The sequence below is a fragment of the Corvus hawaiiensis genome, chromosome 12 (genome assembly GCF_020740725.1).
Source record: "Corvus hawaiiensis isolate bCorHaw1 chromosome 12, bCorHaw1.pri.cur, whole genome shotgun sequence".
Taxonomy (NCBI): Eukaryota; Metazoa; Chordata; class Aves; order Passeriformes; family Corvidae; genus Corvus; species Corvus hawaiiensis.
Window position 1 is genome coordinate 20,235,096 of NC_063224.1, and position 21,789 is coordinate 20,256,884.

General features: G+C 46.4%; 1 protein-coding gene across 5 annotated transcripts in view; it reads right to left on the minus strand.

The window, feature by feature from the left end:
• Positions 1-21,789, minus strand: part of KCTD15 (potassium channel tetramerization domain containing 15) — a 48,306-nt gene that overhangs the window by 18,882 nt on the left and 7,635 nt on the right. Inside the window, exon 2 of one of the 5 annotated variants that reach the window (XM_048316315.1) lies at positions 12,519-12,745. The exons of the other annotated variants lie outside the window; for them this stretch is intronic. Coding sequence (XP_048172272.1) covers positions 12,519-12,547 — 29 coding nt within the window. The 5' untranslated portion in view covers positions 12,548-12,745. The remainder of the gene's footprint in view (positions 1-12,518; positions 12,746-21,789) is intronic. 5 annotated transcript variants of the gene reach the window in all.

Genomic DNA, 21,789 nt, shown 5'->3' on the forward strand with positions numbered 1-21,789 from the left:
TAAACCCTAATTATAACATTTACTGTTTTCTCCAACCTCTGGCATTCCTACAGTATCAGACAATACCATCCAGTTCACCTGGCAACATTTAATTTATATAATCACAAGGCTCAGTAAGACTACTGTAATTCATTGTTTTCTTTTTCGTTGTTATTTTAGGGCCATTTGCCCAAGACAGTTAAATATACTGCTGTGTACAGCGTTACATTTTATTCCAGGAACCAGACAGTTAATTTATTTCCTTTGCCAGTGTGCTGTGCTGGGATACACTGGAAGCAGAGCAAGCACTGGTAGCTTAAGGTTCAGTACATACATTTACTGAGTAAATTTGCATGGCTATTGGAAGTTTTGAGATCTTACATCTAAACAAGCTGAGCTGTGGCTGAACCCTCCTCCCCTTCGCTGCCCTTTCTCTGTGGAGTCTGCAGAAGCAAAGCTGCTCGGCTCTGCACGGGCACAGGGGAAGGTTTGCCAACAACGACAGGGTGCAGAGAAGACAGGGTACAAAATTTTAATGGGCCACTCTTTAATGTAGTAAAGCATTTTTTTGGTAATGAAAACAAAACATGAATTTTGAGGCTCCACTTTGTGGAGTGCCCTGAGCTGTATTTCTTCACCAGAAAAATTACTGCTGGGGAAAGAAACTCACAGAGTGTTGAAAGACTTAACTGCCACCCCAAAAACAGAGTGATGAATAGTTTAAGGATTTATTTGACATTTTAGGGGGCTGCTATGTTCCAAGAAGCAACTTCTTTGCAGCATGTTGTAATGCCGCATGTGGAAAGTGCTCCTGCTTCTCCCGTCTCGCCAGTTTAAACCATACCTGGAAAAGTTCATCAGAAAATGCAATGCTGGGACAGCACAAAATGAACTCAAACAGCAGCTTCAAATGGACAGTTCACCTGATAGGATTCCTCACCATGTGTAAAGCTATGTGTGTTGGGTTGACCCTGAGTTGATGGACAGTCTTTAAGACCAATTACGCTTCTCACAATTTACATATTTAAACCGCACCGAAAGGCGGGACTTCCCCTTTTTGGTCGGAGCTCGCCTGCTGGAAGGTGGGGGGGGCTCCGAGCCTCCCGGCCCCGCTGGCCGGGCCGGGCCGGGCCGGGGCCACTGCCCCTTTCCCCCTTTCCCATCGCCGCGGCACGGACCCTGGGTCACTGAGGGGGACTGTCCCAGAGCCGCAGGCAGCTAAAACCAGCCATGGACTGCTCACAGCTAAACCCATCCAGCGCGGCTTCTGGGGACAGGCGGGTCCCTCTCCTCTCCATGCGGAGCCGGCGGAGCCAGCGGGAGCCGGCAGAGCCTCCTGTCTGCAGCCAGCACACTCCGTGCTGAACTGAAGAGGACACCACGCAGCCAGCAGCACAGAGGGAGCGAGGCTTTCCCCACCGTAAAGCCCGAACAAGAACACCCTTCAACATGGAGGCCTCAGAGTCAGAGAGAAAGAGAAGTGAGTCCCGTGGGACGGAGCTGAGCATGGCGACGGGAGAAAAGAGGGCGGTGCCGCGATTCTGGCGCGCAGCTTAAAAGAAACCTTCTTGCATGCCGTGGTAAGAAGCTGTAATACCACAAACTGTTTGTCTCTTTAATCCATTTGAAGAACATGGGGGGGGGGTGGAGAATCAACGTGTGCCTATGAAGTTTGTGAAGAGTGCCTATGCCAGGCTATATAGAAGTAGTAAGAGGCTGTTAGAGACTTGTGGCGAAGAAAAGCCTCTGTGTGCAGGCCAAAATAACTTATCCTTAAAAAGATGAATAACCCCATGTGATGGCCCATGTTCTGTAGTGTGAAAGAACTGTGAAATTCTTCATGGGAGAGATGTTCTACACACAGCAGACTGTTTGTTTCCGGGTGGGTCTGCTATTGGTGGCAGTTTGGGAACCACGTGCAACTGAAGGAAAACCCTTTTTTCCTTAAGCATAAGAGAGAGACTTTTCAGGAACTGCAACACTGACTAACATCCCATGTTCTGTTATCCCTTGTGTGAGCTGGATAAAAGGAGAGAAGTGCTGGAAAGAGGGAGGGGGTGGAATTTACTTTAATTTTGTTTTGTTGTTTTCTCTTTACTTTTAATTCTGTTAGTAATAAAGCTCTTTCATTGTACTGCAACTGTTTAAGGTTTGTGCCTGCTTTGCTTTTCTCCTAATTCTTATCTCACAGAAGGAAAATAAGTAAATAATGAATATTTTGAATCAAAACCACTACATTTAATTAGTGTTTCCGCCCGGTTTCAAACTCAACCCGCTACACTATGGAAAAGAGCAGCTCCATGCTCTGCGCCGGGACATGAAGCTCTCTGTGGATGGGTCTTTGGCGGCCAGAACAAAATGCCTCACACAGAAGCAGAGAAGCAAAATGCACTCAGGCTGTCAGGGAGCTGGCAAGTCAGCAAGTGCAGGGGGACAGGAAGGGCTTTGCACTGTACAGACTTACTGATGATCAATCAGAAATAAGGTACCAGCCTGGCTGGCAGCCTCAGGAAGCTGCTCCCTCCAGTGACCCACCATGTGCCATGAGTTAAAAGTCATGGGGAGCTGCTGCAGCTCAGACTGGGCAGTAGTAACCCCCGTTGTTTTTATGAGTGGTCATGGCAACCTGTACTGGTGGACAAATTAGTTAATGCCATTTTCAGGAGCCGCTTATGGCACACAGGAATGGTACTTCCAGTGATGCTTGTGAGGAGGCAGGAGGCACAGGGAAAAGGAGACAAGGCAAGAAGAACTGCACTGGGATGTTACAGCAAAGGGCAAGTCTGAACAATGAACACTTCTTCAGCATTCCCACCTTTTTGAAAGAGATGCTTCACTTTCTAATTTAGAAACACTCGTATAATCTGTGTCCAATATTTAATTTCCATACAGGGAGCAGACAGAGCCAGGATCAACTGCAGCAGTTGCAAGCCTAAGGATGCCAAGCATGTCTTTCCATTGCCTCCGTTGCCCTGGCCAGGTCCCGCTATGCTCACACCATCTGCCCAGTGCACAGATCCTCCCAGCCGCCTATTCTCCCTCCTCAGGTGCTCCTGCCCTCCCAACAATGTGCTCTTCCCAGCTGTCTGGTCACTGCTCTGCAGGGCTGCCCTCGAAGGGTCCCTGCCCTTGGCCACCGCTGCTGCAGAGCCACCGCCGGGCTGGTGTCCAGCCTCCAGCCTGGCACCTCGAGCCCTGGCTGGATGCACTTCTCTGTCTCTCCCAAGAGCCAGAACACCACCTGTTGATCCCATTCCTACTGTTTCTTTGTGCTTCTGTTATTTCTACTAAAGGCTTTTACATTTTCAATAATGTTTTGCCAAAATGCCGAGGGGCGAGTTTCTAGCTTTGTACCAATTTTACTATGATATTAAGATCTTCTTTTATTAGATTAAAAACAAACAACACAGTCAGCCAACCCACAAGGACAAGAGTGCCAGTAAATTCTTTTCTTAGTTTCTTGGGCAAGGAAAGAAACTACTTGTGCTGCCCGCAAGTACCTACAGAAGACTGCCCACCCCTCTGAATCCTGGGGACCAATTTTCCAGCCTGCAGGCTCCCTGCAGCACCTGTTGAGGCAGGAGCACAGAGGGGGCCTGCAGGGCAGTAAGTCCAGCCCCCACAGCAGAGCTCACGACACACCGTCTCCTTCATCAACTCTCCCAACTCCATTTCAGAAGCAGCCAGGGCTTTTGGCACCCCCAGCTCCCTCCACAGCACCTTTGGTCTTCCCAAAGATCATCACTGAGCACAGCTGTGGGTCTGCACATCACACACAGCTGTTGGGAAGTTTCATGGCACTTTGGGACAGAAAAGTTTTTGGGGTGGGGCAGTTTGCTTTCTGGTTTGCGCCAGTTTAGCCATTTTCTTGGCAGCTTTACTTTGAACAGGAGATAGAAGTTCTTTGCTAATAAATCTGATTCCAGAGGTCTTAAGAAGAGCAGCCAGTATTGTGCGACCTGTGGGACAACCAGCAACTGGGGCTGTGGCACCATGAGGCCCTAAGGCCCTCAGGTCACTCTGCTGTGGGGGCCACTGTGGTCGTCGTCCCCTGTGCACCAGTCTGGCCAGCACAGTGACACAGCATAAGCAGAACTCTCCATCTCAATATTGCACTAAAAGTATTAATTTAAGTAATTACATGATTAATATTTAACTGTTCAGTGATATTTTTGTCATTCATAATTTAGTTGTTTACATTTATTAAAAATTGATTTTGTAGACACTTTTTCTGCCCAATGTCAAATCAGCAGGGAATGCACATTTCAGTGAACTGTCATTAAAATGTGTCTCTCTTCTAGTATTATGGGACGACGGGAGGAAGGGAGAAATGCCTGTCTGTGGGTCCTGCATACATGTGGCAGGTCTGTGCTGCACCCAGTGTCCTCCCTGCTGAACCTGCCCCCTCTGTGTGCCCTCCTGTCCTCAGTGCAAATGCACAGTGGAGCCAACATGAGCTCTGCAGCTCTCCCTGTGCTTTATGGGGGCTGTCAGCTGTACTTGGCATTTGGGCTTGGCTGTGGAGCTGGAGAAGGAGAAGGTGGCTGTGGGAAAAGCCACAGGGAGGAAGAAAGGATTGTTTAGAGGCAGGACACTGAGCATGACCTAAAACTACCCTGCGGGACACGCTAGCAAAGCATCCCCAGCGGATGAGCAGAGTCCAGTCATTGCTGCTGAGCACAAACAGTGCTGCTTATCTCCTAAATATTTGCCCAGAGTGGGTAGGATAGATACTGTTATCTGCTTGGAAGAGAAAAAATGCCATGAATTGGAGCAGAAGTGCTTGACAGGCCTTACACCGTGTCTGGCACTGCTGCCTGCATAGCTGTGTCTGTCAGGAGTCTGCTACTTGTCCTGTCCCAAGGCAGTAACTGCTGGGAAAGGACTGTGGAAAGCCTCTGAAGCGCCTGTGCTAGGAGCCAGTTCTCTGCTGGCACTGCCACAGCCCAGCTGAAGCAGCACAGGTTGAGTGGGCAGTGCTGTCAGACCTTCCCAGTAGCATTTTTCCTATTTCCATTATTTCTATAAAACTGTTTGGATTTGTGCGTAAGTTCCCAGCAAAGCAAACCATAATGGGGAAAGCACCTGCAACTTTCCCCAGGGAGGTACCTTAAAACACCTTTCAGCCTGTCTGAAAAGCAGGCCAGGCTGGCCAGAGGAGGACAGGGATAACACGGTGGATGGGTGTCATCCACCTTCTGGCCCGGCATTAGTTACAAGAGAGAGGTGTGAAGGCCTTGCCTCTGCCAGCACACAAGCTCTCTCATGCCCTGGACTGCGAGGAACGTGGCTAAAAGTTGCATCTGCCTGCAGTAGGTTTTCTGATCTGCCTCAGTTTAAAACTTCAGCTACAATTAGTGTGACAGTTGAATGGTTGTACCACACTTTCCCTCCCTGTTCTCTGAGCAGTGATTTTAAGCCCTTCTCCAGCTGAGAGAAGAAAGCACTGAAGAGAGGCAGGAGCTGCAGCACGGTCGGTGCCCACCCAACCTGGCTGTCCTACACTGCAGAAACCCTGTGAGGCTTTGCCCCTGCAGCTCTTCCACTTTAATCAAAGACAACATCTTCACCACCTAAGACTGCTGCAGGCATCTGCTTGGCTTGGAGGGTGTTTCAGCTGGGGAGAATTTTAAGCATCTTTTGTTTGGACAGTGATGAGGAAAAGCTGTGTGTGAGAGTCTGAGTCTTGAACTTTGGGTATAAACTGCTGCTCTGCAAACCATGACATCCAAGAGCCACGTGTGCCTGAAGGCACAGAGAGGTGCCCCCAAAAGGAGTTTCTGGCAAAAGTAGGTACTGGATCAGGTACCAGCTTCCAGTCCCAAGTGCAGTGCAGGCATCAAGCCTGTGGTGTCACACAGGTCACCCACCACTCCACGTGCTCCAGACATCCTGACCACTGTCTCCTTCTCCTAATACTCCCACATGGCTGGGGCAAACAGCTACCCTTCAGCAAGGCTGCCTCAGGTGCCAGTGTCTACAGGCACTGCCTGGCATCACTCAGCCCCAGATCCGTCCCTGATGGCACAAGTGAGCTACCACAGATGTTCAAAACAAAACGGGCCTGTGAGAAACAGAGATACTAAAGCCTCCATTTTTAACAAGAGCATCAAGCAGTACGGTCCAATCTCAGCAGAAGGGTGGAGGAGTGTTTTGGGTTGGCATGGCCAAGCTTAAGTAGCAGAGGGGCTACAGAGGTGGCTTCTGCGAGAAGCTGCCAGAAGCTTCCTCTGTGTCTGGCAGAGCCAACCCCTGGCAGCTCCAAAGACAGATGCACCACTGGCCAAGGCTGGGCCAATTGGAAATGGTGGTAATGCCTCTGCAATAACAGATTTAAGAAGAAGAAAGAAAAAAAGTTACTGCACAGTTGTAATTGTGGCCAGAGAAGAGCAGGGTGAGAACATGTGAGAAGAACAACTCTGCAGACACCAAGGGCAGTGCAGAAGGAGGGGGACGAGGTGCTCCAGGCACCAGAGCTGGGATTCCTCTGCAGGCCATGGTGAAGCAGCCCAAGGTGAAGCAGCTGTTGACCCTGCAGCCCCTGGGGATCCATGGGGAATGCAGAGATCCACCCACAGCCCCTGGGGATCCACGGGGGATGCAGAGATCCACCCGCAGCCCCTGGGGATCCACGGGGGATGCAGAGATCCACCCGCAGCCCCTGGGGATCCACGGGGGATGCAGAGATCCACCCGCAGCCCCTGGGGATCCACGGGGGATGCAGAGATCCACCCGCAGCCCCTGGGGATCCACAGGGGATGCAGAGATCCACCCGCAGCCCCTGGGGATCCACAGGGGATGCAGAGATCCACCCACAGCCCACGGGGATCCACAGGGAATGCAGAGATCCACCCGCAGCCCCTGGGGATCCACAGGGGAATGCAGAGATCCACCCGCAGCCCCTGGGGATCCACAGGGGATGCAGAGATCCACCCACAGCCCACGGGGATCCACAGGGAATGCAGAGATCCACCCGCAGCCCCTGGGGATCCACGGGGGATGCAGAGATCCACCCGCAGCCCCTGGGGATCCACAGGGGATGCAGAGATCCACCCGCAGCCCACGGGGATCCACAGGGGAATGCAGAGATCCACCCGCAGCCCCTGGGGATCCACGGGGGATGCAGAGATCCACCCGCAGCCCATGGGGGAGGTGCCCACGCCAGAGCAGGCGGATGCCTGGAGGAGGCTGTGGTCCAGTGGGAGCCCTGGTGCAGGCTGGAGCAGCCTGGCCTTGGAGGACTGCACCCCATGGCAGAGTGACCCACGCCGCAGCAGTTTGGGGAGGACTGTGGGCCCGTGGGGAAAATTCATACTGCAGCAGTTCACAGAGAGCTGGTGCTCATGAGATGGAGATACATCAGAGAAGTTCCTGGAGAACTCTCCCACAGGGGGGACCCCACAGCACTGCAGGGGAACAACTCCTCTCCCTGAGCAGCAGAAGAAGCCATGGGGAATGAACTGACCAAAACTCTCATTCCCTGTCTCCCTGGGCCATCAGGGGAGGAGATAGAGCTGGGAAGGAGGGGGTGTAGGGTGAAGGTGTTTTTAAGGGTTTATTTTACTTCTCATTATCCTGATTTTGTTACAAATAAACCCAATTAATATCTCTAATTCCAGCCTATTTTGCCTGCGATGATCCTGAGTGATCTCTCCTGCTCTTTAACTCATGAACCTTCATCGTATTTTCTCTCCCCTGTCCAGCTGTGGAGGGGGTGAGAGAGCAGCTCTGGTGGTACCTGGAGACCAGCCAGGGTCAACTCACTACAAGGAGTAACTCACAAGATAACATGTTTATCCATCTCCAGTTCCTATAACTTCCTGTTCCTGCCTCCCAGTGCTGATCCTGGAATGCCATAGGAGTTTTTTGAGCCATATGCTCACTTTGCCGTGCTTCTGAAGGATATTACACTCATCAACCATTAAGCACCTGAAGGAACTGCAGGACCTATTACCTAGATTTAATACTTCATATTTTGCTGTTCAGGCTACAATATCTATTTTTGTAACAGATCAGAGCTAGTCTATATAGTATCAACATGTATTTTTAAAAGTCAATAATCCATAAAGAACATTATAATCTACCATGCAGAATTATTTTTAGGAAGCTCTGGAAGGATTTTCTTTCTTCTTTCTATGCCACCACTAAAAAAGCAAAATTAGGTATATAATGGATTTTGTAGTTAAAAGAAAGCCATGGACAATTGTGTTTTCTGTTCAGTGTTACTATCAATTAAAGTCCACTGGAGCAACAGGTAATAAAATCCACTGAAGTGGAAATTACCTATTATTTTTGAAATACCACCAAGTATTCATGGTAAGGGTGAGAGATGCTTGTGTTAATAGCCTATCTCCACATTTAAGACACTTTAGCAGATGACTTTGATACATAATTTCCTGGAAATGTGTGTGTATTCATATTTTGATGCACTACACAGATCTCTTAATTTGTAGAAACAGTATCAACTCGACATAAATTAGCAGGTAAAACAAGGAAGTGGAAACACTAAACCCAGGCAGAGAAGCCTGTGTCTTCTCCTGAATGAAAAATTCTCTTCATAGTCAAGAGCCACTCTGACCCTGCATCCCTTCAGCCACACATCCCAACAGGGAGGAGGAGGAGTGGTCAAACAATTACCATGAGCAGACCAAATACTAAGGGAATTGAGATACCCATAAGCTTTCCTTTCCAAGCTTTTCATTAACCCTAAACCCTTCACCTCACTGGGATTAGGCCCATGAGCACTGGTCACTTATCCCCAGTTTCTCAGCAGCCAGTTTCTCCTGGCTGCTGCCACATGCCTTGTGCGTGACCAACAGGAGCAAAGTGCTGCTGAGCCACGAGTAATGGTGGCAGTACACCCCTCATCAGGCTAATGATTCCAATTTGCCTTTTTCAAGAGTTTGCCTATTTTAGTGTGTTAACAGCTATTAAAATACTTCACTAAACAAACAGTTCGAGTATGTTAATTGCTGTATCACGAATCCTTTCATTTAATTCGGCACATCACTACATCCATAGGTAAGGGAAGCAGAGACACACACAGAGGACAGAACCCTTTTGCTACACACACATCAGCATCCCACCACACCTATTTAACTCATCAGTCATGAAAAGCATTTGCTGTGCTTAACAAGGGAAAAAACGTAACTTTCAAATACAGCTACAGTTTGCATTTCTTCATTAGAAAGTTCTCACTTCTAGAAGCTGCCACTGACATGGCCTGTACATCTTTTGCACCAGGGCCATTGACAAAGAGCCTCCCATGATTTGTGATGCTAAACCATACGATTCCCATTGCTTGGTCTGGCTGAGCTGCTCTGGGGTAACCATGACCAGAACAGGGCTCTGACCATGTCAGGTGTGAGGATCCACAGCATCCCAATCCAAGCAGAGAGGTTGCTGCTACTGTAGTGCAAGACAGGCCAGTTCTGCCACCCCTGCTCCTAACAAGCACTATTTGGGGAGAGTGAGAACAGCAGTCTGGCCGACTTGCATATTTTTAATAGAAGTAACCAAATAATATTACAATACACTATGAGCCTTCAAAACACAGAATATGTTTAGGGTAGGAGCTAAATATTATTCTTTCTGTGAAATATGCCGAGATCCAGTAACTACACAGAAGTTACCTACTGTTACTACACTGTAGGTAACACCCATCTATCTGGGAATTCCTCTCTTTGCTTTAAACTGTGGACTTACACTTGAAGTTAAAGAAGCATGTAAGCCGGATTTCTGATACTATTTTTTTTTTCCAATATAACATTCAGGTTATTTTTTCTCTCCTTGTGCCTTTTACTTCATTCTAACTGATCTTTTGCCTAAATAGTTGGTGAAGATTAAAAACATTAATACAAATTTATATTGTATCCTGTTTCTATTATGCCATTCTTCCTGCTGCTCTGATTTGAGGCCTGTGAGGGTTCTGGGCCTCATGTTTTCTCAACACATAATTTACACTAAATATTGGTCATGAAAATCACCTCAGAAGAAAATTCTTTAATTTAAACCAAAATTCAAAACTAGCATCTTAGTTTCCCAAAGTGTTCCCTGCTTTTCCACAGGTCCCAATCCCGCAAGAACTTCACTGCAGCTCAAACTCTGTACGAGCTGCAGACACTCAAGAAAATTAATACATGAGAAGATACACAATTCAAATAAAACATTCCTGCCTGTACAAGTCTTTTCTTGCTATTCCTTTAACTACCCCTTTCCCCTGATCAGGAAGCTAGGAGGGCCCTGGTGAGAGCAGGGCTGCACCAAACACCAGCTCTCTTGCTGCTCACCTTCTTTCTGTAACTTCCAGTGGAGGATAACTGAGTATTTCACTACGATTTTCAATCTGACCAAATGTGGACATTACTTGCATTACCAGCACCCCAGTACAACTGGGCATGCTGGGAAGTTGAAAACATGCAGGCACTAGTTATATTATAATATAAATGGGCTAAATCCTTGCTCGTTGAAGTCAAGAGTGAAACTCCCACTGAGACTCAGTGAAGGCAGGGAAAATTTCAAATGGAACTAATTTCCCTTTCAGGTTGTGAGTCTGGCCTTCCACATCTTTTGCATGTGTGGGTGCTGTGAAACCAGGATGTTTCAGTAGGCGAAAGAGGGATGTCATTGACTCAAGGGCTTCACAACCTTTTATAAAGCACAAATGGTGACAACCAACACATTGGCTTTGGTACACACTGCTCACATAAACAGCTAGAATGTCTAACCTGCTGGAGTCACAGCCTGTTAATTTCTAATCCCAGACATATGAAAGCTGAGCAGTTTTTTCCTGTGATTTCTCCTTTATTTCCAGATTCACAGGAAATAGTTCCCAGACACAGGCTGCCCAGGACTCTGCAGCTCTGCATGGCCTGGGCTGAGCAGGGACACCCAGTGACCCTTGGTGCCCACACTGGCCCAGTGCTGCACTGGGACACTACCCAGTACTGTGAAAAGGAACGATTGCAGTCTCTCTGGGCACTGGTAAATTAGCTTTCTGCTTACAAGCAGCTGCCCACGCTGCTCGGCCATTTCCTTGGTATGCTGATCCACTGAACTGGTACAGCTCTCCTGGTGTTGACAATAATTCAGAAAGAACCCACCTTGTCTTAAATCCTTGCTCCATTTGCTTTTCCTGCAGCCCATCCTTCTGTCCTCCACTGAGAACACTACACCGATTTTGCCCAGTCCCAGAATGTAAAACTGCTGCATTACAGTACTGCACACCTCCAGCAGAGCTCAGATCAGCACCTGCTCTGGAACGAGGACACTGCAGGAAGTTACAGGAGACTGTCACTAGTCCTGTTTCTCTACAAGCATGTGTGTGATTGGGAAGTTGCATCCAGCTCTCTCTATCCATATTTTATTACCACGCTTCAAATGATGAACAAATAATGTTTGTTCTCTTGTTTATTCTTACATTTGATTAAGCTGTACCCAATGTATTTTTCCTGGCTGTTCATTTAAAGAAACTGAACACATCAAGAATGACTTGTTAAAAAGCTATTTTGAAGGTAAAACAATCCCCAAAGCCTACAGAGCCACACTGGGTAGGAAGACTTGTGTAAGTTTTTTGCTGGTGAGCCTGAACCACTGGCAGATGAGCAGAAACAAAGAGGAATTTCCAGCAGGTTTTCCACTTCTGCAGCTGGAGAGCAGGGACAGACAGGAAGCAACGCACCACCACCATGTCTGCTGGAAGAGCCCACCTCCACAGCCAAGTTCCCAAAAAAAGGAGGAGCCCCTGTCTAGGGGCTATAGAGAAGGAACCCACACCTGGGAAGGAGACAGCAATACACCTGCTGCACAAAGGACACTTGCCCTACAGAATTAAGCTCATCAAAAACTTTAAAATAATATGTAAACTGTTAACTGTTGAGTTCTGATGAGCTACTGAAAGCTGAACCTGACTTTCTTATGTGACTGTGAGAAATTCGTTCTTAAATACAGTACTCTGGTCATGGGTTTGATTCTGGTTCCAGTGAAGTCAAGGCCAAAACAACCTCTGATTTAACTGGAAGCAGAAGCAAGCCCCCATTTTAACCCTCGTGCCTGCAAACAGAATACAACTGGATGAGAAACAAAGAAGAAATATGTTTGAAACTGGTCTTAACTGCAAGCTGTACTTCCCCCCCGCTGTAGGATTACAAAGCAGTTACTGAATGTTTTTCCTCATTCAACAGCAGCGTTATGTACTACTGGCCCAAACTCAGCCCTCATTCCCTCCCACACAACCCTGGCACAAGCAGAGGACCCAGTTTCTCTACTGTCATGTACTAGTTCCCATGGAGTTCCACTAGCCAAATTTGCCCATGGAACTGTATGTGAGTTTCGTCAGGGCAGAGTTCAGGCAGCAGTCTGCACACCACGCTCCCCAAATGCCAAAGCTGCAGCCTTTGGTGTAAATTGCACTGGTACAAATCGCTGGCCTAACGCAGTATGACACCAAAGAGGTTAAGGAGTCCCCGGTTTTCATTGTCTGCTTTCTCAAGAGAGAGATTTGCTGCTGCAAAAGCGTCTCCCAGGTCTAAGTGGATTACCTGCAGCACTGGTAGCATCTGCACTCCATTAGGAGGGAGGCGGAACGGGAGCCTGCCCTTTGGACTGGGATTCCTTCAGCGTTTCAGCTTTATGGTGCAAATCTCAGTTTCCAGTGCTTGCCAACTGATTCCTTCTGAGTCTGGCCAAGAGGAACGGTGCAAATGCTGCATAATAACTTCCCAACATCCATGTGCAGGACTCCTCCCAGGTTTTGCTTTATGTGATCCTCAGCAGATAAAAAAGCAGCAATTTTAGCCTTTGAGCACATACCATACTGCAGTAGAGTCAATTTAACACAGTACAGGTGAACACCAAATTCCTCTGCTCTTCCTCTGTGTGCTGGTGCCCAGCTCTGACAGGCAGGCAGCTGTCAGTGCCTGCATCAGGAAGGAACCAGTCAGGCACACTTGTGAAGCTAAGAGCTGCCCTGCCTGGCAGAGTTTCAAGTGAGAGCAAGTCAGGTAAAAACAAACCCCTGTAAAGTTTTTACAGATGCCATTTCATTTTTAAGCATCAAAAAGACTGAAGTACATGCTAATCACAGCAGCTGAGATGAAGGATTAGTCAGTTTGGTGGACACAGCAGAGATGTGAGTTTGTAACTCTGGAGTTTAATTCCAGCTCTGCAGCTTCTCCCATCTACAAGTTCAGGTTGGGAAAGCCACCAACCTGGTGTATCACTGGAGTTATACCAGCGATGAGAGTGACTGACAATACCTGTTCCTGTCATCAGATCATGCATTTAATGTCAGAACAGCACATGGGAACAAGCTGAGGTACTGCAAGGCCTAGCTATGCTCATCAATTTATTACATTTCACATAACAAAAACTTAGCAAAGCTCATGAGGGTAACAGCAGCATGGGGCACAGCCTGCATCAGCTCCTGCCCGGCATCCTCCATACCAGCTTGTTACTCTGTGCTCCAGAGATCCAGCTTCCCTTCTGCTCTCACATATGAATCCTGTGTTTGCATGCCTGCATATTTCTTCTATTTAAATATGCACTTTGTTCTTAAAGATTTCATTAACCCATGAATAGATTAATTCTGATTTCAGTTATACAGATAAAAATTTAAAGCAACTCCTTCAAAACCAGCAGAGTCATGTCTTTGGGAAGGCCAGGAGAGGTTTGTGCATGCACCCACATGGGCAGGACACTTTGTCTTCATCTGACTGTTGATTTTACACCCTCAGATGTCTTTGAGACTGAGCACTGTGGACACCCAGCAGAAGCATCTTACTGCAGTGCTCAGGTTCTTGTAACTCCTCACCACGCAGCACACCAGATCAATCCCTGGTGTAACTCCACAGAGGACAACAGGGTTACACTAAGGATTATTTTGGCCAGGTCTAGTATTAGGCTCATTTTCTAAAACAATAAGGCTCATTTTCTTTTCATTTAAGCTTACAGTAAAACTCTCATTGACTTCACTGGAAGAGAGACCTGGCCCAACATACCAATATCCAAACCACCTCCATTTATTTCAGTGGAAGGAGGCAAGGAAATAATAAGGTCCAATGTATTTTTAAATCTTTAGATTTCACAAATGATCGCAAGCATGTAGGTCACAATATGCACACAGAATGACACCTACGACAACCACCAGTGGGATCATTAAAATAATTAAGTTAGGCCTAGAGACAAATTCATTTCATAACATGTTCCTTACAAAACAGATACCCCCTTTCTTCATAATCTAGGGAGCCTGTTTTATAAACTTCCTATGTAGTTCATGAAATATCCCCCTAAGCAGACTAGGTCTACTTGCCATTGCAGGGTCTTATAAATCCAAAGTTTATGAATCAAAAGACAAACACCAGTGATGTGTGTTCAAAGACCAGCTATGAAGGGGTAACGCCTCGTCAGCTCCAGTGGTGCGGTGGTGAGCTGTGACCTCAGGACACCATTTCCAGTACAAAGCTACTGAACCTGCATCTTTACATAACTCCTCTGCATGCCATGAGGGAGCTGGATGCACAGCACATGAAGCAGCAATCAATAAAGGAGATCCCCCTTTAAGTGTAAAGATGCTACACTTCATAGTACAGCATCTTTACAGTACTTTACACCACACTGTTGAGCAGGAAAGAGCCTCCATTTGCAGCAACTAAAAAGAACAGACAGTTACTTCTACAGCATCCTGTGGGAATGGTTTCTCACAACACACTGCTAATGCTTTTCCTCTTACCATCCCGAAACTGACTGCTGAAAAATACTTAAATTATGCTGCTGGTACCAAAGTGCCCTGTCAGGTAAGTGGTAACCAAAAGTAGAAGCAAAAAAAATGACAAACCAAACTTGACCAACTAACCTCAGAAACTGATATAAATACAGAGTGCTAAATGAAAAAAAAGTTGAAATTTTGGTCTCCTTGTCTGCTGGCTTCTCTTTGTGTTTTTTAGTAAACCAGACTAGTTTTCAACCTGTTCTAAGTATGAAGGGTGGGAATTACTAATGTGGTAAGTGTAACTCAGCTACAGTCACATTGTCATTGCAGAACATGAAAGGGAAGAGCAGAAAAGAGGGCAAGGTCAGCTGGGGTTTGCACCAGAGGTACTGGACACACCATCCAATGTTCATCTTTTGGACTGCTCTCAGGGGCCACAATGACATCCCTCCTGCTCACAGCCTGGCTGCACCAGCTGCATGGACAGGCCTGCCCTTCCTTTTGACTAGCTGAGGCAAGGAAGCTGCTATCTGGGTAGGACTGTGCAATTTTCTCAAATTTTTGAACAACCTGTGCCAGGCACAGCACCACAACCATGTTACTTCTCTAAGTCATCTGAATATTGATTTGTTGTCTGCTCCTCCACATAAGGAGTTTGGTCTGCCCCTTCCTAGTCACCGTAACACCCACTTATGCCTAGAACTCCACACAACCCAGGCTGGAAATGTACACAGAGAAAAAACAGTTTCTGAAAAAATGTTCATTGGAGACCAGCCAGGCAGTATTTTCTTGAACATTTCAACTTTTCCAAGTAAACACACAAATAATTCATTCACCAACAGGACCCAATCTCAGCACCCAATTACAGTAAGATTTGCACTCCCAAAGGCTAAACTCTGCTTTCCTCTCCAGAGCCTGTGGGCAGGTCCCAGTCTGTGGCTGGGCAAGGTAGTGGTTATCAAGTCCAGGAAGGAGCAAACACCTTTATCACAGCAGACAGCTCAGCTCTGCTGTGGCTCCCTACATGCCAGTTAGTAGGAGATCCTGGAGAGGTGGACACATACAGGTCTGAAGAATCAGTTTTCATATAAATTCCCTCCTTCCCATCTCCCTAAGTCAATGGGAAGCAGGGTTAGGGTCACAGGGATTATTCTCCTTTACGACCAAAGCTACTGCTCCAGCTGTGCAACAACACAGGGAACACACAGAAATCTGCTATAACAGTGTGCTCCTCCCATGGGCTCTGACAGACACTGCATCCAGGACTTTTTCCAGTTAGTGACAGATAGAGACAGGGTATCTAACATCATCATGCCCAGTTGTAATTACATCCCTATTACAGATTATTTTTATTTTCCATAGAGACCAAGCCATGTGCTCCTCCTCTGGCACCTGGGAATGGTGCAGCTCAAGCTGTAGCAGCTCTGGCCAGTCCTTCCCCTGTTCAGGAGCTGTGCTGGATGTGTCCAGGAGCTGTGCTGGATGTTTCCAAGCAGCAACACACGGTGCTGTAGGACACAACGCCTGTAGGAACAAACACTTCACACCTTTCCTAGAGCTTATCAAAGTGCTGCAAGGACTTGTGTGACCTTGGCCATGTAGCACCCGTACAGAACCAGCTCTGCAGATGGGGGCAGACAGGTTCATCTTACACCACCTGATACAGCAGCCTGGCAAAGGGAGACCCTTTGCTTGCTCCGACTTCTGCTTTACTAAGTACAACATCCACAGACAGACTGGGGGGAGACAGAGGATGGGAAGGGGGAAAGGCCCTCCTTTGGGTTTTTATCTTATGGGTTCTGCTGGTCAAAGTTCCCTTAGAAACCAGAGAAATATGTGCTCAGTCAAGGACCAGATAAGAAAAACTCTAAAGATTTATCTCTAAATCTCAGGTGCATGATATGAATCCAAAAACTATGTTAATCTCTATGAGAATTCATAGGTTAATTCAGAAAAGGCACTGCATATAACCAAAACCTCTGGGTTTTGGCTCCTTTACTTGTTCTCATCTGCAGCATACACCCAATTGCTGACAGAGGGCAGAGCCCCAGGGAGCCCTGGCAGGCTCACCCTCGCTGCAGAGCTACCACACTGAGAGCTGCAGAGCTACCACTCCTGCACCATGCCTAGAATCTGCCTCTCAGAGCATTCCTAATGTGCAGGGAAAACACTTGCTCCTGCCTCTTCAGGTGCTTTGCTTAAAAGTCTGTGTATGGGTTAAGTTCACAATAGCTATTAAAATTAATGAGCTTTGTGCTGCAGCTCACATGCAGGCACATTTTGTAGCACTTTGCTGGAACGTGGGGTGCTGGATCTGACTCTGAAACTGCCTTTGGGTAGCACGACAGTCCCCAGCCTGGGACTGTCAGGGCCTGGTGTCACCCCACAAACAGCTGACCTGGGTGGGAAGAGTGGTGTCTTACAGAGGCTGAAATGTGCCCCTATGTCCTTCACTGTGCCTGGAAGAGCGTGTGGGAGATGAGGGAGGGATTGAAGAGGGACCAGACACTGCACAGCTGCTGGGTGGGTGAGCAGCACAGAGTGACAGTGGCATGGAGAGATCTGGGAGACACTTAAGTCAGGATGAATGCAACTGCAGTGGTGCAGGACAGCTGCCAGGAGAATGTGCTGTCCCAAGAGAACCGACACCACTCCAGATGGGGATCCTGCCCTCAACTGTGCTGTGCTTTCACAGCCACCAACACTCACTGGTTAGGAACATGTCTGGCCTTCACCCCACTTAACCTGTCTTGAGCAGAGGCCTTGCTTAATCATTGATTTACACCCTAAATGCCAGCATGGGGTAAGTGACAAAATTTGCTAATTGGACATTGTCTTCAGGCAATAACCTCAATAATACACAGATTTGATGGAAAATTAGCAAATAAATTATTATAAGACTGACACTGAATGCACGAGCAAGATATATGAGATGTTCTCAGGCCAGCTAAATCTGGAGAATTATATATCCTGAATATATGCAAATTAAGAATTTCCCTGCTCCCTCCCAAGAAGTGCAGAGTGGGGCTCAGTATGGAGCCCTTCACATAAAGGATGATGTGGAAAATCTGTCTTGTAGCTCTCAGTAGGTGTGTCTGAGCTATGAAACCACTGTATCCAGCTGTACAGGGTCAGTAATCACGTTCCATCAGGGAAAACAGAGGGGTCCTAAAACTTGGAGCAGAGAATTCCCCTGAACTCAGCCCAGCCTGGTGTGGCTGCAGAGGAGGGGGGAGAAGCAGATCTCAGGTGTCAGTGCTGAGCTACAGCAACCAGAGAGATGGAGGTGCTGGAGGAAAAGCCAGGTGAATTAAAACCCAAAGATACCTAGAGAGTAGCTAGAATCAAGTCACTTGGTACGAGAGCTTGTCTAAGGGGCGGTCAGATGAATGACAATGTGTTTTGTCACATTGAAACATTCAGAGGAGAAGACACATGCTTTAGGGAACTCCTTTGTAAATCACCAAAAAGTCCATGGGTTCAGAGGAAGGTGAGGCAGGGATATGCCTGGAAAACTACTGTCTTGTAGAGAGGTCATTCATTTCTGAAACAAATACTAAAGCCTGTGCTGGTTTTCTTTGGAGGGCACAGGCTCCAGAGATGGGGTGGTAGAGCCCAGGTGCCCAAGAGCTGAGATCAGGAGGGGCACTGTGCTGGCACTGGCTCAGCTGCCCCGGGCCACAGGGCCAAGGAGCTGCATTCTCCCAAAGGGGAAAGGCTGGAGCAGAGCTCCCAAACCCCGAGTGCTACAAACCATCGGGGAGCCTCTCTGGGCTCTGTGTGCCCACACTGCTCCCACATGGACAGCAGTGCTTCAACAGAAATTATTCCTGCTCCCTTTTGTCATAAATAATGCCACAGAAAGCATGAGCTCTTAAAACAAATAGAAGTATCTTTAACAGAGGGTTATACACAAATACTAACTATCCAAGAATGGAAGGTAAATATATTTACCTCGTATAGCAGAACAACTCAAGAGAGAGCTCACAGCAATTCTCTGAGATAAAGACACTATTCAGGACTGTGCAAAGGACAGGCTTCTAAAGAAAAACCGCTTTCTAACAAAAATTCAAAGTGGTATCAAAATTTCCAGTGAAATCAAGAAGCTGAGGCTTGCTGTGGTCTACAGGGATTTGGAGGTTCTACTTCTTTTCTGCTTCAAGTCAATGAGATGTCTGCCAGAGTTCAGTGGGAGTAACACTGGGGGATCTGGCAATGCCTTTGGGTATTCCTGACTGCATGTGAGGAGCTTGGATTTTTGGTGCAGGTTTGTTTTCTAAATGTAAAAATTGTCTCACTCTGTTGGATAAATACAATTTGCAACTCACTTTGTAGATGTGCTAGAGGTTTTGCAGCCTTTACAATCTGTCACATAAATCCACATCCAAGTGTCAACGTGTGAAGGGGCTGCTTTAGAGGTCCTCTGGGTGAAAACAGGAATGGAATTTCCAGAAGAAATGCTATGAAGATGAATAATTTGTCTACTTAGCCAGTTACTACAGAAATAAGATGCTGATGGTAAGAGTCACTAGAATTCAACAGAGTATTTTGGTTTGTTTGGTTTTGTTTGGTTTTTTTTACCTGTAATGCAGAACTACAAGAATTGGGAGTTCAAGTAGGAGAAGTTTTTGAAAACAAACTATTGAAATTGAGCCTCAGATCCAGGTAAGGCAACATCAACCTCCTTGTACCTTCAAAGCTTGTCAACTTTAATGGCAATTTTGGGTATGCATAGAAATGGCCTCAAGTAGGTATAGGATGTGGGAATAATAATATTATTTGTGAGGTAATTTCTGAGACCACCATCATTATGCTGTTGTTGATCACAATTTCTTTTTCTGTTTCTCATTTCCCTGGCCTTGCACCCTCTGAAAGGCCAGCTTTTTCTTCTTGTGTGTGGTTTAATTCAAAAAGCCAGCTCAAAAGGTGTGCAAGAGTAGTGGGTGAGTGTGAGTGGTTCAGAAATCACCTTTGACAGTGGCTGTTTAACCCTCTTCTCCTCTGTCACAACAGTTGTGCCTGCTCAAGTTTTCTCCTCTTTAGAGAAGAGAATTTATGTAGGCCATAAAAATTTACTGGAAAGAGAACATCTACCCCCTTTAATGCCTAATCTGGCACCCTTTACTTATGCAAATTTAATCAATGGACAAATGCTCTGATCACAGCAGCTGCACTAATACAAACAACATCAAAGACTTTGTCAAAGGTGCTCTGAAACAACTCTGGGATCTCTAAAACACAAGATTTGGTCTCTGGCTTCACATTAACAGCCATTCACTAACTTGAGTAAGATTTCCCAAATTGGGCTCTTTTCCTCCTCAAATCAGAGCCAACCACATCCATAACCTGGCACAGCCACGCAGAGCCAGCCCAGTGGGCAGAGCACAGCCACTCCTACCAGATCACAGCAAGAAATGCATCATGCTGCCTGCTGTCAGGTGTCATTTGTATCACACCAGAGGGGTGACTGCAGAGCAGGCGTAGGCAGGAACTGGTCATACCTACACCTGCTCCTGCTGGGCCTGACCTGGCCAGCTGCTGGGAGCTCCTCCCTCTCACTGAAGTCAACATGAACTGAGTTTGCTCAGGACTGAATAGGACTGGACCTCCTCAATATTTTGAGGAGGTTTAAACACTACTTGGTGATTTTTTTCCCCTGTTTTCCATCAGCATGTGATGTTTCTGTGTATGCATATCCGGGCTGCATTTATACACGTGCTCACAATCCATGTGTCCTTAAAAATCCAAGTGCAGTATATGCTAAAAAGCCTACAAGCTAAAAGGATCTGGGAGCATAGAGAAAGCAATAGAAATTGTAAAACAAATAAAAAGGAAGTTTATTCCCACTGTTTTAAATTTCAGTGAGCACAAACTATTTTATGTGACTGCAGCTACGATTTAGCAACGCATTTCAGCATATGCTTACATCTTTTGCTGAAATACAATCTACAAATTTTTTGTGATTTCTTAGGTTTGAAGCTTTTGAACTCATGCTCAAACCAAGAGTTTAACACGCTGTCCAAAATAATCCAGAAAGCTCTGCATGTGGATCAGTATGGCCATGCCTCTCTATGTGGCCATACATGTTACCTCTGAGAAGAAGCCAGCAGTGCCCTGGCCTTATTTCCAGATATTTTGCTCAGAAGAGCTATCTCCTCCCTCCTGCCCTGTGAGAGACCTGGGAATCCCCTCCCAGCCACACCACTGCAAGGACAGTCTGTGCCACATGGAAGATACACAACAGAGCAGTGAAGCAGCATCAGGAGCTCCAACCATCCCCACGGGAATAACTGCAAGTACTTTGCCTTAACCAGGAATGCAAGCAGGCCAGACTCAATGAGGGGATTACAACTAAGTCTACTATGCAGCACTGCAGAAAAACAAGTGATATTAAAAAAAAAAAGGGAAAGTAAGATAATAAATTAAGATGTAGCCTTCATCCAGCTTCATAACGTATCAAGCAACATGTCCTACTTGGGATGCTGGTGAAGGGTTATCTTTTGCTATAAAAATAATGTCATCTACAGGTTTCATCCTGGAAGCTCTTACTTCAGTGAGAACTGAAGTTTGAGCAGAGCAGCTGAAAAAGCATTCAAGCCTTATGAGGTAACACAGCAATATGAACAAAAGACACTACACAGCAAAACATCAGGCAGCATGTGAGCTCTGGTCAGTTTTGTACTTTCAAAATCTGAAGAAATATGTTTTTGTTATTTGTCAAGCAGAAAAAAAATATTTTGGATCAGTACTCTATTCTCTTGAAGTAAAATCTGTGAATTTATGTATATTCTCCCAAAGCTTCCATAACTGAAGCTTTTATTAAGTAAGTTTGATGTTGAGCATATTTTAAAAATAGTGTCAGCAGCAATATTTTAAAATGTGGAAACAGATGTGTCACTCTATTACAACTGCTGAATTTTCACTGTATTTTTTAATACTACGAAGCATTTGTCTGTTTCGCCATTATATATCTCTTGCCACTAAACAGATTTCTTCTCTATGATTAAAGTAGTACCACACAGACATTATTAAAAAAATCATATTGTTTTGGTCTGACCATAAAATATAGGTATTTTAATAATTGGGCTTTCTTCCATAGAGAA